Here is an 18,867-nt window from a genome sequence, read left to right as displayed (position 1 = left end):
TGTTAATGACATTAAAAATAATAACTGCAGCTATTTTATTCACTTCGAAGGTGTCAATTGGACGATCTTTATGTGTAGCTTGCAGTGTAGGTACATAATAATATTATGGAAGCAACAGCGATCTTAATATTATATTCTGAGTAAAATTATATTAATTAAAAACGCAATAAAAATTGTTTCGGGTGTATTTTTTATTTTACTTTAACATGGTCGGAATTAATTTTTGCCGGTAGTCTTTTAGTTACTCTCATTTTGTGAATTGAAATAATTTTAGTTGTTTGTACACCAATAGTACACCATATACAATATTACAATAACTTAATCTGGACAATTGTTTAATGTTTAATAGACTTCAATTCCAGTAAACCATACTCGTATGTAAACTAATGGTATTGTTTAATGTACATAATATATTTATCAAAATATAAATTGACATAGCAATACTCTGAAACATGTGATTTTGTGTGGCCAAATGCCTAAACACCTATTTTTCAAAGCCGAAAGCTTTATTAAAGTAAGGATTGAACAAGAATTATAACAATGCCATTTATAGATATAATTAACTTTGAATAAATTATAAATAAAAAAAAATTACAATTCTGTACAAAAAATTTCTATCAAACTATTTATAATACAAATACATTACTTTATAATTACGTATTATAAATTATGTACAAAACACATTATAATTTATATAGTAAAATTAATATAAATAAATAAATTACTTTCCTTTCCTCGCCACTTAAAATATTTTCTCTCCGATAAGAAATATTATAACAATAATACAATTTTATTGATAAAAGTTATTGAACTGAACAACATCTATATACAATTAAAATTAAAAAATTTTTTTTTTGTAAAGTTTAGAAAATTTAACTTACATTAATTAAAAAGTATGAAATACATTTTAAGTAGATGTTCAAAAGAAATCATTATACAATGGCTAAACAATATAAAAAATATTTAATAATTTCTGATTTTGAGCAGAAATATATTATTTATGAATAAATTTAGTAATAAATAATTTAAGTTTTAACTGTTTATTAAGTTTGAATATTGCACTGGTCCCTATAGATATAATTACAAGTTTACAACACCATTGATTAATAGCATTTTATATTTTAAATTTGATCATTGTATAATGACCTGAACTTATTAGTTTCATTACAAAGTTGTAAAAATTTGCTAAAGATCATAGGTACTTTAATTTTTTTTATAAAAACTACAAAAAGTATGACATTTTGTTTTATACTAACAAATAACTAATTGTACTAGTACGATCAGAATTAAGTTAGCCTAAGTAAACTTATTACATATACTATTATAACAAGACAATAAGTAATATCGGAGAGAAAACCTTCAGTAAATATACGTGGTAAGGTGTGGAAAAATTATCAAATACCAATCTACATTGGAGTTATCGAGATGTGGACGTTTGTTTTAGCGACAGATGACCATTCTGATCTGACCATCGCTTTAATAACTGTTTTCGTTTTGTATTACGAATACAAAATATAATATAATATTTAGATTTTTTTGTTGTTGTGACCAAAAATGAATTATTTTACGAGGAAAATCATCGATGCATATGGATATTATTAATTTTCATACATAATAACAAACATTAGGTCAAGCCTCAAGCGTAATGCAATATATAACAGGATTAGAGTAGTTGCATAGTAATATCGTATATTTTTCCATACGAACTTGTTCATGAATACCAAATAATTTAGCAAAATAATAAAAAAACAATAATGTTGTGTTTTAAAATCCAATTACTCTGTTCTGATTAAATATCAAAATAAATATAAAAATTGTAAAAACGAGTGTGTTTTGTGTAGGAATAAAAATAATCCTAATAAACCGAAGATATTTTTTAAATAGTTTGTGCTTTTTTATGCTGCGAATCACGATTTTCAACTAATATACGGAATACTTGTGTAAGATACACGATTTGTTTTGAAATTAAATGTTTGTACGTTTCATACATAACTTAACCTTACTAAAAAAATAAATACACAATGTAAAATTATTTGTTTCAATTAATTATTATTTCGAAATAATATTTTAGATTATTTTATAACTGTTAACATTGTGAACACCAGACTTTATTCACCAATGAATCCGAAATACATTTTTAAAAAAAATGGTGTATAAATTGTATAATATTTATTGCCATTTCCTACCTAACCAATTATTTTATACGTTTGCATAAAATATAACTTGTCTTAACACTTTAATAGACTTTGAATAAATACTAATAAAAAAAAAAATATTATTATAAACAATTAATATTTACCTATTATTAAGTACTAATTAAGGTATTGGTAGAAAAATATGCATTTCTATGTCAATAATTACAACGGAAATCTGTTTAAAACTGAATTATTATTGGTCCCTATTTTTAACATATTTGACGGCAAATGTTTATGGTATCTAGCACAATGCTAGAATGGCAAATTTGAAACTATATAACATTATGTTCCAAAAACTTAAAAATAAATTCGTTTGTTACTAAAATATTAAGGTATGAACAATTATAATTTATAATATAGTCATGATAAGACCATGCAACTATCCTGTTTTGGTAAAATTTCGTATTAACCAAAAACAACAACAACAACAACAACAATATTATTAATAATAATAATAATAATAATAATAATAATAATAATAATAATAATAATTTTAATAACAGTACTTAATAATAGTAATAATAATAATCAGTAAAATTTTATTTTAAGTATCGGGTTGCGATACCAACGAAAAACAACTCTTAGATATAGTTGGAAGTATGTCAGGTGAAGGTGTTTGTGATGAACTGCCCCCTAAACGGACGTATTGCCCAAAATTTCTTAGTATCGAATTGGAAAACGGCACGTTATCTATCGACAAACACCTTCTCCTTCCCTGAAGTCCTCTGTGTATGATCATACTATTTTCGTCCAAAGATCTTCTGCTCAAAAGCCCTGGGCCAGCGTGGAGGTCGTTGTGGCTAGTGTGTCCCACTAACATTTCCGCTTCCCAATTCTCCCACCTGGGTGGAAACTCCTCTTCTTCGTCGTCCGTAAAATTCATATCAATTCTGGTCTCGTCATGTTGCCACGACGGTTCTGGAATAATCGAATTGGGTAGGTCTCGGAGTTCCATTTTCTCTTCTTCCGACCTGTCTTCCCAAGATTTACTAGATAACAATGCTGGGCTGGTGGAATTTGGGTTGTAATACCTCGGATCGTCCATTCCGAATGGCGATAAACTGTTTAAAGAAGATATTTTTGGACACATGACTGTATCCACAGAATCGTTTCTCTGAAATTCATTAAAATTAATTTTATGACTGTAAGAACATTATACAGAGCGTAACAGAGAATATTGGCAAATGTAACGAATTATGTAGATAATTAATTTTATTTTAATCAATATTTTAGGAAAAATGTTTAGATTAATAACCCACTAATAGCCATAATACTTATTTATTCAAAACAATTTTATTTTTTAAATATTGATTAGAAAAATAGCTATTATTAAATAGTTAGCTGACTAATATTAAATTTGTCAGTATTCTTTCTTTTACACTGTGTATTATAATGAAACTCACTATAAATGGATTTTCTTCGTCTTCTTCTATATTTTTTGAATAATTATCAAGTAATGATCCTAATTTACCTTCGTCAATAGGTTGATCACAAAGTTTCTAGATATCCACAAATTGATTTTAAAATATATTTATCTAGGAATGTAAAAATAAAAAGTTACCTGATTGAATTGTTCACAAAGCGTGCTTATTGTATAATCTCGTTTGTTAATTTCAGATTCGAGTTCATCTATTTTATCACGATATTTTCCTTCAATATCATTCTGAAAATTATAATATTTAATATTAAACATAATATAATAAAGTAATTTAAGTATGCAAAAAGTAAAGGTAAGTAAATAAATCAATTATAACGACTTTAGTTGTAAAAGTAGTCGTCTTATGCAATCGGGTAAATGTTATAGGTAAATAATAATTAAAAAAAACCTTTTTAAAAGATATTTGTCAGGTAAAAAAATGTATCTTAATAATTTTTAGATAAATTGATTTATAAAAAATATGTAAAGGATAATATTATACACATTTAAAATGATTTATCTATATTGAAAAAAAAATTATATAATATTATTGTACTTACTAAACATTTCTCGACTATTGTTTTCACACCATTTAATATTTCGTCGTAACAGTTTTGTCGAATATCTGGCCGACTCGACACGTACTGTACAGTGTTGGTAGACATTCGTTTGGACAGTTTTGTATGCTTTGAAGTTTTTTGGGAAGACTCTATTAAGTCAGTCTTATGAGACAAATCAATAGATTTTATAGGTATAAGATCGGGGTTTTTACATTGTGAGGTTATGTTGTCGGGAAACGTAAACAAGGAGGTACAAGAATCTGGCGATGATTCTATTGTGCGACGTTGGTTGAACGTAACGTTTCTAGTCATTTTGGAGTGTCTGGCAGCGTATCCTTCTATGGTCTGTGAATTCATCAATTGGTTCACTTTTTCGTTACCGAAACAGTTTGATGATAATTTCTTAAGTATATTCTTAAGTCGTATTCGTTCAGCAGTTTCGTTACATTCGTCTGCTGGTGATGTGCTGCAGCTCAACGATTCTGGTTTGCGCGAATTTTGGTTTCTTAGTACTACCTCCAAGGCAACCGCTTCTGAGTGACTCCGTGTCAACTGGTTGCCATACGAAACGTCTAAAGTCCTGCAACCAGACGAATCCAGGCTGGAACTTCTCAAAAACGCCTTCTCTTCCAGTTCTGCTAGCTTTTGTCGTTCGTTTAATATCTTTAATTTCTTAACGAATGACAAACCGGAATATTCCGGCGACAGATCGTTGATCGAATTGTAACATCTTTTCGTGCCATCTAAATGCAACACTTTTGGCCTATGCACTATTCTAATATCACATTTTTCCTTATTAATATTATTTTCAGTACATTTATTGTTTAAACTATTGTGAGCCGATATGTTTTGAGCAATCAATGAGCCCTGCTTATATTGGTCATCTAATTTTTGGCACATTACAATAAACTTGTTTTCGCAACCACCACTATTTATATGTGAAACATCGGTGGTGGATTTCAAGTTTGATTGAAGAGACGACGTGTCGCGTAGGACTTCATTATCGGCTTTTAAGTCTTGCAACTTGGCTTTTGGAGTAAGCACCGTCGCTTTTTTCAAAAGCGTCCATAATTTTGTATTCGTCGTCGGCTTCCGTTGCCTGGCGTGTACCTCCGATAATCGTTGCTTTAAGCTTATACTTTTCGCATTTTCTTTTTTAGGAGTTTTTAATTTCACATTTGATTTTACCTTAGGTGTACTTTCAGTTACTTCTAGATCAACTTTCTTCGGTTTATTTTGTGTCACCATTTCTTGGTCATTTTTTTGTTTAAGAATCAATAGCCTCTGCAATAATGGAAGCCCAGCGCCGATTACTTCTTGGTTCATCGATTCTTTTCGACCTGTTTCTGACATGCTAGGCGGTGGTGACAATAAACACTTCTTAAACTCATTAGCCCTAGGTTCTTTATCTGATTTAGCTTTATTTAGTATTGGAATACCTGGTGATATCGGCCTCGGGTCTTCATCACTGTGATCAGTCCCTGAAGCTAACTCATCACTCCATACCCGGGGCATTCTTCTTAAAATACTTTTACTACTGCTATTTTCTGATTTGCGACCACTACTGGTTAATGGTTGTAACTCCATGCTCTCTTCAACTACAGCTCTGTAAAATTTAAAGATAACTATGTTATATATATATATATTTATAAAGATCAATATGTGTCTCCGTAATATTATTATAATACTTGTATAAGTTATAAACACTTATAACTAGAGTTAGGATGTTGATGACTTTTGCATTTTTTTCACTTTGATTCTATACAATGCTATCTTAGCTAAAAAATTGTTTTATGCTCCCTTGATTCAGATTATTCTAATTTTATTTTGCATTTTTTTGTTTTTAACGTCATTTTTCAACATTTTTAAGCCATTTTTTTCATATTTCGAGTCATTTTTTTTATAGTTTTAGTACAATCTGGGCGCATTTTTCTCAAATTTTGGATTTAAAGAATGTGTATAATATTCAAAAAAATAATTTTAATATTATTATTGAAGTGTTTTTGTTGTAATTAAATTTATCGCGTACCGATAAGATTTACTATTTGAGTGTTATACATTGATAAAACAAGTGCTCTTCCAGACATACATCGATCATACACGCTTATCGAGTATTATATTTTAATTGTATGGAATAAAAAATGTATGTTATTTTTGATTAATATTATAATTCATATTTTAAATAACCTAACCTTATTATCACACCCATATCTCTAATAAAAATTATTATACAATATAATAAACATTTTTTTTCACTTATTTGATTAAATTTTTTAGATCATTTTTAAGTTCATTTTTTGAAGTTTTTAGGGCATTTTTGCATTTTTTTTAGGGAATTTTTGTGTGTTTTTCGATCATCAACATCCTAACTCTACTTATAACTAATACTTTATATGTATACAAATTATAAAAAATACAGTTTTAATTTATTTTATTTAATTTGTGTAGTTTCATTATAAGTTGACTTCAGTCTATTACAGTAAATATTACTTAATAATGTTTTATGTAATTTTAAAAATATTTAAAATTAATTATACCTATTTACTTTACTGAACACTTTCATATAAATGATAAAAATATGTATACATTTATTTTGAAGTAATTAAAATATTAAATACATTTTAATTGAAGCTGTTATACTTCAAACTAATTTTATTAGTATGATAAAATGGTTTTTAATAATGTATTTAAAATTATTTAAAATTTGTTTTATCTCACCTAGTGCCACGTCGTCCTTTTGAAAATGCATTTCGAAGTCCTTTGACATCACAACGAATTTTTTCCACGATTCCACTACAGTTTTCTGCAGCTTCAGCCCGAGATTTTATCCGATCTGCAACTGATGGATTACAAATAATTTTTATAAATACGTCATAAATGCTACAGAAAATCCAATTAATATTACCTACCAATCTTATTTGCATTCCTTGCTTCCATCAGACGCTTTCTGCCTAGTGTTTGAAGAATATCTTGTGCTTCGGGGTAGTCTTTCATGGCGGCAAGAACGTCTTCACGAGATAAACTGAATAACTCTGAATATCCAACTGATCGAACATCAGCAGTCCTCCTAAGAGTTACATTTATAACATATTTGGTTTATATTTAATATATTGGTTATCAAATATAATTACCAAATTAAAGATAACAATATTGTGCAATATAGATTTATTATCTATATTTTTTTACAGTACGTAAAATAAATAAATATTTATAATATGTGTATGATTTGAGTGTGGATATGCTGTCATTAAATTTAATAAAATACATACTTATTAAATCCGTCCAAGTTGAGAATTCCTATTTCTCCAAAGAAATCACCAGCTTTCATTATCGTCAAAACATGTCCAGTTTCACTGCTGTATATGCGATGTAGCAAAATAAATCACAATTATAATTTTTTAAATATTCAAATCATTTTGTTTTTGTATATATATAATATAATGTAAAATATATTCTAACCTAATAACTTCTAAAATTCCGTCTGCTATGATGAACATCTCTCTGGCCACTTCTCCCTTCCGACATATTAAATCCCCAGGTGTAAATATGTAAGCTTTCATTTTGAGAACTAAATCGTGTAAGAATTCCGGTTGGCATTCTTGAAATATTGTAACCTAAATGAGATTACCAATAATAATGTAAATATGTACCTATTTTCAGTATATATATTATTTTATTATAAGATTTAGTTGGAAATTACTTTTTTCAAAACCGCCAGATTGACGTGTAACGCCAGTTCGGTTTTCAATTTGTCCGGAAGAAGACCCAGCGCCGTGTTTATATCGCCGCCACCTTGAATACGTCCCCTTCAACAAACCGGCAACATGCACAAAAAAACATGTTTTTAGTCTTATCGCGTGCGTGTGCAAAACGTGAAATAGGAAATAATCAATCATTTGATTTTGACATATCTGTACACGTGCCAATGTATACGCGGGACTGGATTTCGAATAAAACGTTTTAAGGGCGTTATAGCTCGATCGAATGAATGTATTGAGTTACATATGACAGCGCGCCAAGCCGACGAGAGTTATATATTTTATATAATATACATTATACCTAAATGTGATGAGTGTATAGAATTTCGAAACCGCCCTTCTAATTCAATTAGTTGGGTAAACAACATACAATATTCACCTGGACCATGAGTAGTCGTACCATCTCAGCACTCTTTTTTTCATGCCACTCGGCACCTTGTGATGGCGCATGTATAGCTTGGCACCATCCAACAACCGTTCAAACTCTAATCGGTTTGCATTTCTGTTCGTTATCACGTTGCCCACCTGCCCTGAAAAATATAAGGATATCAATAAACACCTTTAGGTCGACTACAATGTTCTCTATACACTGCCCAAGTGCGTAAACAACATACCGACGATAGTGGCGAATATAAAGACTCCAATCAAGTAGCTTACTATGGTGAAAACGTACCTAAACGTAAAAATAAAAACAGGAATCTAATGAGAATGCTTATCGTTTCGGTTTGGATTTATTTGAAAACAACAATTTATGCTTACGTTTACAACTAGAATTTATAGTACCATCATCCAAGTGTTATTAATAAATACGATATATAATAGATATAACTATGGATATGGTAAATATTTATAGGTATAGGTACTTACTCGGCATTAGTTTCTGGTGTGGGTAGATCGCCGATTGTAGTTAGCGTCAGCGTGGACCAGTACAACGATCCCAAGTATTTTCTGGTCAACGTTGCGTAGTCACCCGGCTTGTACGGGTACACCCAATCGCCTTTGAATCCTTCCGCTTCGGATAACAGATAATAAAAACATCCGAACCAATGGGCCAGTATCAATAAAATGTGAATCAGATTGATTACTCTCCATAAATTTGGGTAGACCGTTCTTGATTCCACCATGTAGTAATAGTCGTACACCCTATATACCTGAATGAAATTTTGATTTAGTTTTCCATAGTTTAGAATTTTAGATGATATTATAACAATAATAGAAAGTATAATTCGATTACTAACTAATATATTATTACAATTTTACAACATGAAAATCATCATTTTAATTTTGAGGGTAGTGCTAAAAAGCTTTTGATTTAACAATGAGTGGTTTTTAAACATTTGTAGGGTATTCAAATTTTAACAAAACTCCAAACATTTAACATGGCGCATATGCAGTCAACTGGAAAGTTAATGTAGATTGTACTGTAAGTACATAATATAACAATGCAAAATATCAATTATTTTCACAAATACATTCAGCATACTGCAAAAACATTTTCACTCAGAACCGTATTAAAATTAGATGACAATGGCTTATAAATGTAAAATAACAATAAATCATTCCAAGTAGTCAAAAAAAAAAGGACTTTCGATATTATATTATATAATTTATAATATTGTGTAAATTTTATTCGTTTTTTTTTTTATAATATTTAAATAATCAAATTGAAAGTTATATGTACCATTACATTTTGATATTTGTAATAAAAGTAAAAAATACCTATGTTATTTTTACGTAAATATATTTATTTTGTATGATAAATTTAATACTGAAAACCTACAAAATTTAGGGGATAGAGGATACCTATATAGTCTAGTAACTACTACTTCAAGTTTCAACCTATCATAACAAAATTAACATTGTCAAATATTGATCGTATAATAAGGGCTTTTGACGATAATTTAGAATTTAACATAACAATATAAATACATTGCTTAGGTATACCTTCTAAAACAAACCTAACATTTAAACAGCTTAAAATATGTATAAAATTAATATATTAATACCTGTCAGCATGAATTAATCATTGGTTCCTATTACCTATATTATATAATTAAATTGGATTAATTAATTTTAACGGCAAACCTGAAATTTTGACATAGGTACTATAGGTACATATATAAATAATAAAATAATAATACTACTAATAATAATATAATACCTACAAAACATTAATTAAATAATAAATACGTAATAAGAAGAATAGAAAAAAAAATAATAAATGAAAAAAAATAAAAGCTAATTTATATAATATTTTTTAATTTAGGAATGTATTAAAATAATAATGTAATATATTGATAACTAATATAAGGTATGTGCATTCATATAAATTAATATTTTTTAAATATTTGTCTAAAATGCTTCAACGTTAGTATTATAATGATGTAACATGCTGTACATACTACAATATTTGTGAATAACATTTTATATGGACTGGTTAGTTGATGCTAATATATTTGATGACTAATTTTTTATGTATTATAATACGGTACCTATTTAAACAAGGTACATTATTACAAAAATGTATAATTTATGATAGACACAACCTATAGGTAGGTAAAATATTGTTTAAGGTTGATAAATTATTGTATTTAAAAGGTAATTCTGAGTAAAGATTGCGGCTTTGTGGGTTTTGTACAAAAATGATCAATATTTTATTAAAAATCATGATCATTATTTATTTCTTACATTTCTCCACAGTTTTTAATTTTTCTTTACTGTTTTACTCTTTAAAGGAATAATTTATGTCCAATTTATAATAAATATAATACGTACATAGAGTGTTTTGAGTTAACTTTTTGAGTTTTTTTTTTACTAAAAGAACAATATTAGCCGAACACAGACGTGTAGTATTACCATTGAAAATAATCTTAATTGTAACTAAAATAGTAAAATAATAAAGCAAAATTAAAAGTTACAACTGTAAAACACACTTTACTATTATTTGTATTATTATCTTTTTTTATTAAGCATAAATCATGTTAGTTTTCTATAAATTTCACTTTCATTTACAAAAATGTTTTGATAGTCATAAAAATTCATAAAAGTCATGTTATATTAACGATATTTCTATGTAAAAATAATCATCATTTTTGGCATATTGATAGTAATAATTGCATAATCACTTTAGCGTTATCGTAATAAACTTAATGTCTCAAGTCAAATTTGATGTTGCGTGGAATTATCATCGGTATAAGGACCAAGTGTACTGACTACTAAGTATATATTATAGTATATATAGTATTATATACACATTTTAAATATAGATCTACAACTCATGTGAATATTATGTAGGAGCCTACTATATTTTGCAAAAGCATATAAACAATTGTTAAATAGTAAGTACAAAATATTTTATATTAAATTCGTCGTTGTATAATGTGTAATAAATAGTTATCTATATATTTACGTATCAACGATATAGAATTTAAACCATTTAACGTAACCTACATAAAAAAAATTGAACTTTATTGTATATAATTGTAAAAATAACATATATACGGATATTATTACTGTAGATTTCAGATTTTGAATATTATGATATTATAAAATATCATAATTTTAAGCAGTTTGTATTTTCATAGCACCTTTTAGCAGGGAGATTTTAAAATTTTAAGCGGGAGTGGGAATATCTCCTAAAAGCCATTTATTTTACTGTGTGTATTACATAATCTCAGTATTTCTTAAAAATCGTATAATGTATGTTCATATAGCGCCTTTTTACGTGAAAATTGCACAGTCTTCAACAACAAATTTAATTCTCATACAATAATATTTATCGTACACACATTATCACACATATTGCTTTTAAAAATATTTAATCAATTTGTGTTTTTTAAGTTTGAAATAATTATTTTTTAGTTAAATGAAAAAAAAGGTTTAAATATTAAAATGTTTGCATAAGATAAAAATATTTTTAAATACAACATGTGTGATATTATGTTCACGATAAACATTTTTGTGCTAGGATGAAATATATGGTTAAAGAATGTAATATTACAATAATGTACGATCTATAAAAGTTATATTATTGGAAATTAAACAAACTAGTATTAAAAAGAAGTGTAGGCATATTACGTACTTAGGTACTTGTATAAAAACTTATGACTAATATGTAGGTAATTTTTTATAAAATATAATTATCGTTGGAAACATAAACAGTCATCATATACGATAATAATCGATTGTGTTCAAGACAATGTTTTTCGCATTATGTTGAACACGCGTGCACATCGTTCGAAATTAATTGTCGTAAAGCAATTATAGGACCGTTACGCGCGAGTTTTGAACTATTTAATGTCATTTTTGCAACACAAAACGTAATAAAACAAAAAATAATCAGAAAATCCATAATTTAAATAGTATTAATTTAAAAATTTAAAAAACGATTAAGTTCTGTTATTCTGTTTTTAACTTACAATTTCACAGCTTTGAAAATGTATACAATTTGTTTTCACGTTCACATCAACAAATAAATAGAACCATAAAAGAGTATTATTATATATGTATACCTCTAACTATGTTAGATGGGTATTATATGGGATAGAGAGAATTTACGGGATTACGATTTGTAAGGGCGTTGTAACTACAAGAAATTATGCTCTAAAAACGAGGTTGCGGAAATGCAATTAAAAGGTACTATAAAATATAAACTACTGATTTATTTAAGTAATTTTCATAAGAACGTTTATAAACGTTGTGTTATCATATATGTATATTATGTTCGTTAACTGTGTGATTTTCGGCGTACTATTATATCTATATGTGGACGTATTTTTATTGCGTATATTCGCCGTATATAGGTTTCAGATGTTTTATTATACATTATCTATGCGAACTCTTTAGATTGCCTGCTGGAATCCGCAGCGAGTAGTTCGACACGGATCGATCGGTCGTGTTCATAGGTAGGTACGCGATATTATCATTATTATTATTGCGTACTCAAAAATGGATGCGTTTTAGGTCGTATATAATATTATACACATGTTGACCTATAGTGCAGTAATAATGGGTGAACTCCACCGCTTGACATGTGTAATATACATTATATTATAATATATTATATTGTATACATATTATACGGAGTAGCACACAGTGTTAAGCGGTTTTCACGTTCAGCAGCGACACATGCGGGCAAACGGGACATCACGAATGCCCACCCTGAACTATCACGGATCCAATTACGGTCATTGGCACACGAGGAGAGCCTGTTACAATATTGTACGTGCGCTGGGAATAAGTAGGTAGCAATTGACGAGGTTCAAATAGTATATATACGCATTATACAACGCATAACGCTTGTCGTTCAAAAGACTTTATGGCCCGACGACGATGACGACGACGGGCCGACCAACCAACCGCAAACGTGCCTTATCAGCTAAAAAGGATCGCGCGCGCTTGGAGACGACCTCGTTTTAGATTATGTTTTTTTCCTGTCCGTGTAGTCCTGCGTTTACCCGTCGAAAAATGAAAGCCCCTCCGTGTGGAGAACGGCCGCTATTAATATCGTCCAAATGTAACCAAAAAACATGTCGGCAATGTTAAATTTGTCGGTGTACGTTCGATATCCATCACGGGACGTCAAACCTCGTCTACAAGAAGGTCCACTCCATTTCCACGAGGTTATTTATGATTATAGACATTGTAGTTATATATAATATTATATATAAATATATATTATTATTATTATCCAAACTATAAAGCAAACAAAGGATAAAACATAAAAAAAAAAGTCGGTTCATACAAGGATATGGATTGCTGACAGGAGTCTAGTATACGAGAATAAAAATACATTTTATTAAAATACGAACAGCGACTTTGTTACGACGATTTGACGCGTACATCTATCACTATAGCTACTCTATCCCGGAATTCGTCACGATACCGCGAATAATATAGCAATAATGATTGTGTATAGCATAATTCAATTTATTGCGCGCATTGTTTAATTACGATATTATATATAATTACAGTGCACTAAATTGCCCGCACTGATCGATTTGCAATAAACTTCCGTTTCGCATACATAGATATACACAAGCAAGTGTATATATATAACTGGTACCTATATGGTATTAATATACCATTAATAAACTACCCCTTTCCGCTAAACGTGTCGTTTTGAATTTAATTGTCACCCGGAATTATATTATTATTAACGCTAAATACTGCGGGTTAAAACGTTTTATGTTTCGATTAATTTTATTATGCAAATATTGTATTAGTGTAAGAGTGATTTTCAATCGTTAATTTTTGTCACGAGTAACGTTATTGCTTATAATGGTCTTTTAAGACCACTTTATCCTTAATACGAGTATTACAGTTTTCATTCCCGGCTCAGAAAACATGTAAGTTTTGACATTATGTCGATGTATAATGAATGATAAATTTAGTTAATAAATAATAATAATGCCTCTAAAATTAAAAATACAGAGTGGACTAAAAATCAAAAACCCTTAAATACACACTATAAATTATTATAATTTATAAAATATTACAATAATATAAATTTTATTTGTCTATGAAAGTATACCTATTATGTGAATTAAAACATTAATAAATAATAAATTAATTAACTTATCACTCAGTATAATATTTATCGACTAATACGAAAACTTAAAAAAAAATTATAAATCGATAAAGTTGTTCAGAAATTATATTAAAATTATAGGTAAGTTGAATTTAAATTGAATTTCCAATTTATATGTACAGTTTTTGTATTTAATTATAGGTATCCACCACCATCGTGGCTTATTTTCTGTTTGTTATAATACAAAATACGTAAATTGAATTTTACAAATATTATTTAGAAACAATTTAAAAAGTTTCATAGAAATCTTATTTCAATGAATAAATGATAGGTTAACGGGATTCATTATTCTATTCAATTTTAATCTTGTCTAGACAATCTGAAAGTCATTTAAAAATACGGCAAATGCAAATACTTATAATTTAAACGAGTTGTTTTATCATGTATATATAAACAAAAATAGTAATATCAACAAAAATACCTAAATAAGTGCACCTAAACAATATTGTAAATAATTTTTTATTCAATTTATATCGAATAATAATTTATCTCCTGTAGTTTTACTATCAAAAGACAAAATCATTTATAATAAGACAAGCAAATTAAATCAATTATTTTACTTGATATAGTTGTATCTATATTATGGACACAAGCCATTTGAAATAGGAGATTTTTACACTAAATAAATAATTTTTTTATTAATTGGTAATAATCAATACAAATATTATGGTTTTAAATTATAGAACATATTAGATTTGATATGAAATTAACTTGATTTTTGGTAATAGAATTAGTGAGCTGATTGAAATTTTTGGATTACCTTAAATTGTTAAAGAAAAAATCATAAATTTTAGTTAAAATTTAAATTTTAGATGTAAATTATAAAACAAAATAGTACTTTTATATTTTTAAATTTTTTTAATAACAACTTATGAGTTACTATAAAGTTTTCGTCATTGGAAATTGTTTTTATTATCAGTTATAGGAAAAAAAAACTAAAACAATTAAATTATTTAAAATGCCTATAAATAACTTTAAAAGGCCTAAAATATTTCAAAAATTACATCATGTTCATATGAAAAATATAAATATAAATATTTGTTGAATATTTTAAGTGTTTATCTATGGTGATACAATTTTAAATTACGTTCAACAAAACAAACAAATTAAATTTTTTTGAAAATGTTTTAACTAGTTATAAGTATTTAACGCTTAAATGAGCGAGATGGAGTTATACAGGAGTACCATTTAAAATATTGGTCTATTTTTTTAAATGCTCATAAGTTATAACTTTAATTCATCATTAGTTAAAAATTCTAACAAAAATATTTTGCTTAGGATTATAAATTTAAAAATGTATGGTTTTATTCAAAAAATACAAAAATTAAAAATAATAATGACAATAATTTGTAAAAAAATATTATTTTTATAAAAATGTTATTACTTATAGTTCATAAGTTTAAACAAAAAAATATTTTCAAAAACAATGTTAATACTATCCTAGGTATAACTAATGTTTACTTTAAAGTAGGCAAACAATCAGTAGTAATAATATAATCTATAGCCAAAAGAATTACAATTCCTATGCACGGTACGATAGTCCAGGGGATCAATACCATATATTTACGTATATTATTGAGGTGACGAAGACTGATCATTTAAAAAAAAAAAAAAAGGTTATGATCCTGTGACAGAATATACAGATACTGGTTGTTCACTCAATTCGTTGGAAGTCTCAGCCATTGTAGTATTATTGTATTATTATTATGAATGAGTGGCGTGAATGATTTATCATTAATTATTTTCTTTTTTTTTATTCGGGTCAAAAATCGTTTCTGTATTTGGTTTGTAGAAAATGATCCAGACTCATTACAATTCCGATTTGTTTGGATGTTTTATTTACAGTTTTTTTTTCGAATTTTGTGATGGTTAGAAAATGTATTTGAAAAAACTGAATGAAACACCCAAGCAGGTCGGGATTTTAACGAGCCTGGTCATTTTCCGGTAAACCAAGCATTGACCTTTCTTAAGTAGGTATTTTATTATAATCTGTGTTCAATTTCAAAACGATTGATCGAGATACATTATAGTAGTATGGCGTTTCGCCCAAAAATGCGTTTTTAGAAGAAATAAACCGAGTAAAAAAACAACAATAACAACAAAAAAAAAAAACAGAACGACACTTATTGTAAAACCAATAGATCAGCTACTCCCACATTCCGATCTAAAATAATATGTTTTTAACCTAAAGGTCAAAACGATAGACTTATATAAAACATTACGAATTCGAGATAAAAAAAAAAAACAATCATTTGTAGTCGATGTAAGTATAATACATATATATTATACGAGTATATAGTATACACTATACGCATAATATTGTATCATTTGACATTATAGAAGCATCGGTATGGGTACAGCATATTTTATCAAATATATATTCTCAATCTTATTTGTTTTTGAGAAAGCTGATTGACTGTGGTATCAATTATTATGGTATTGCTGTAACTGTAATTAATTTTTAGTGAACAGAGAATCACGATAGAGTCGTATAGAATTTACAAAAATGAAATACCTAATTATAGTATTATACATTATATTATAATATTATATATTTTTTTAAATTTTATGGAATGTGACAAAACACAACCAACCTATGAAAATTAATGGATTCGTAGTACAATACATAGAAATATTGAAAACGTGAATTAAAAATAGTTTTACTAATTTTAGTGATAAAAAAAAGATAGCAATTAAGTCAAAAAAAGTAATTCGATTGAAAAACACAAAATTTTACCAAAATGGGACAATTAAAAAAGAAATAAATTAAATAAATTACGAGAAAACAAAATAAGAATAATAATATAAAATAAAATATGCAAAAAATCTCAAAACTTTAGAAAATACGGTTAGCTATAAAAAAAATCTCAATTAAAATTTTTCTTCTTTGTATTACCTACTTAATAATGTATAACATGTTTTTAATTATCACTGTTATATTTCTTTAAGTTTGTTAAATTTAAGTTAACGCCTGTTCATTAGTAGTACCTATGGGAATTTATGTAAGATTGTAAGAATAAATGAAAAACCATCAATCTTTTTCCAATACCTTAATTAAGTAGTACTGTATTATATTAATAATATTATTTTATTTATAAGTTTTTATAATGCTGTTGTATATTATGTATTTGAATATTTCTCCTGAAATAGGTACCCTATTATCTTATAAAAAATATTTTATAAAATTACCTAATCAATTTGTTTCTTGTATAAAAATCAGATTTCGTTGTGAGACCTATTAAGGGTGAAATGAAGAGTGCTTCGGATTAACATTTATTTTAAAAGTAATAAGATAAACTGGCTGTATTGTTACCATCACCAACGACACCAACCAAAACTGATGTCAATGTCTGTGCATCCCTATGCGCAGTACTGTATGCCTATAGTGTTTTTTACGAAAATGAGAAAAATCCGAAACAACTTTCTTTGAAGGCCACGATGATAAAAAAAAATCAGAAAATATTTTGGGTGTTTTATGAAAAAAAAACATATAGGTGCAGTGTATATTTCATAGCCACCATGTGTGCGGTGTTAGGTTATATTATATAAGATACATACGTTGGGATCGGATATCGACTATCGAGTGAATAGTCATTTGTTCGTTGACGGTATATTTGTACGATATTGAACAATTTGACTAATGTACGTGCACGTTTTCACAAAAGAAAAAAGTTTAGAAAAAAAATAGGATGAAACATGTGGCATTTATTATCGGTCTCTGTCGTCGAATCGGATAAGGTTTCTTGCGAAATTATCTATACGCGTATAACACCATCATAATCGAACGAAACTTACTCATCCGTCACACATGTGGTTTGTTCGTAAGAGAGACATTCACGCACAAAAAGTCACGATTTATTTATATGGTAATTTTTATTTTTTAAGCGCGATTCACTCATTTTTATGTGATTGTATTCATGTGTAAGTATACACAATTATTCAAATTCTAATTTTTGGAGGTGTTATACTAATAATATAATATATTAATATTATAGTACATCATATTATTTTCAAATATACTTAGATTTTTACGGCTGTTATGGATTGTTTTGTCACGATACAAAAACCACTTATTTATTCGTTTTTTTTTAAATGAGAAAATTTCCTTCAATTATAATTTGTTAAGTAAACTAATTTTTTGAGGAGTGACTAGTCTTATAATAATAGCTCATATCGCCACAGATCAAAACACAGCACACACAAAAATCCATTGAAATGTAACTGGCATAAATACGTGAAATGAGACGGTTTCTGACTATAATACCTATACTATATACGTCATGTGCGTTGTCCAGTTATTGTATTAATAGTATCACGTACCTATAATTTATTAAATTATAGGCGAATC

At 27.6% G+C, this 18,867-nt stretch overlaps 1 protein-coding gene across 2 annotated transcripts in view; it reads right to left on the bottom strand.

The window, feature by feature from the left end:
* Positions 1-532: 532 nt before the first annotated feature.
* The window catches only part of LOC132930221 (cyclic nucleotide-gated cation channel beta-1-like), a 107,801-nt gene continuing 89,466 nt past the window's right edge, over positions 533-18,867 (bottom strand). For both annotated transcript variants that reach the window (XM_060995965.1, XM_060995966.1), the window contains 12 exons: positions 8,798-9,081; positions 8,545-8,603; positions 8,310-8,460; positions 7,873-7,978; positions 7,632-7,786; positions 7,442-7,528; positions 7,082-7,239; positions 6,891-7,011; positions 4,173-5,778; positions 3,757-3,858; positions 3,599-3,694; positions 533-3,309 (listed from right to left, as the gene is read on the bottom strand). In XM_060995965.1, the coding sequence (XP_060851948.1) occupies positions 2,740-3,309; positions 3,599-3,694; positions 3,757-3,858; positions 4,173-5,778; positions 6,891-7,011; positions 7,082-7,239; positions 7,442-7,528; positions 7,632-7,786; positions 7,873-7,978; positions 8,310-8,460; positions 8,545-8,603; positions 8,798-9,081 (3,495 nt within the window). In that variant the 3' untranslated portion in view covers positions 533-2,739. The remainder of the gene's footprint in view (positions 3,310-3,598; positions 3,695-3,756; positions 3,859-4,172; positions 5,779-6,890; positions 7,012-7,081; positions 7,240-7,441; positions 7,529-7,631; positions 7,787-7,872; positions 7,979-8,309; positions 8,461-8,544; positions 8,604-8,797; positions 9,082-18,867) is intronic.

The sequence above is a fragment of the Rhopalosiphum padi genome, chromosome 4 (assembly GCF_020882245.1).
Source record: "Rhopalosiphum padi isolate XX-2018 chromosome 4, ASM2088224v1, whole genome shotgun sequence".
Lineage (NCBI taxonomy): Eukaryota > Metazoa > Arthropoda > Insecta > Hemiptera > Aphididae > Rhopalosiphum > Rhopalosiphum padi.
This window is presented reverse-complemented; position numbering and strand designations above follow the sequence as displayed.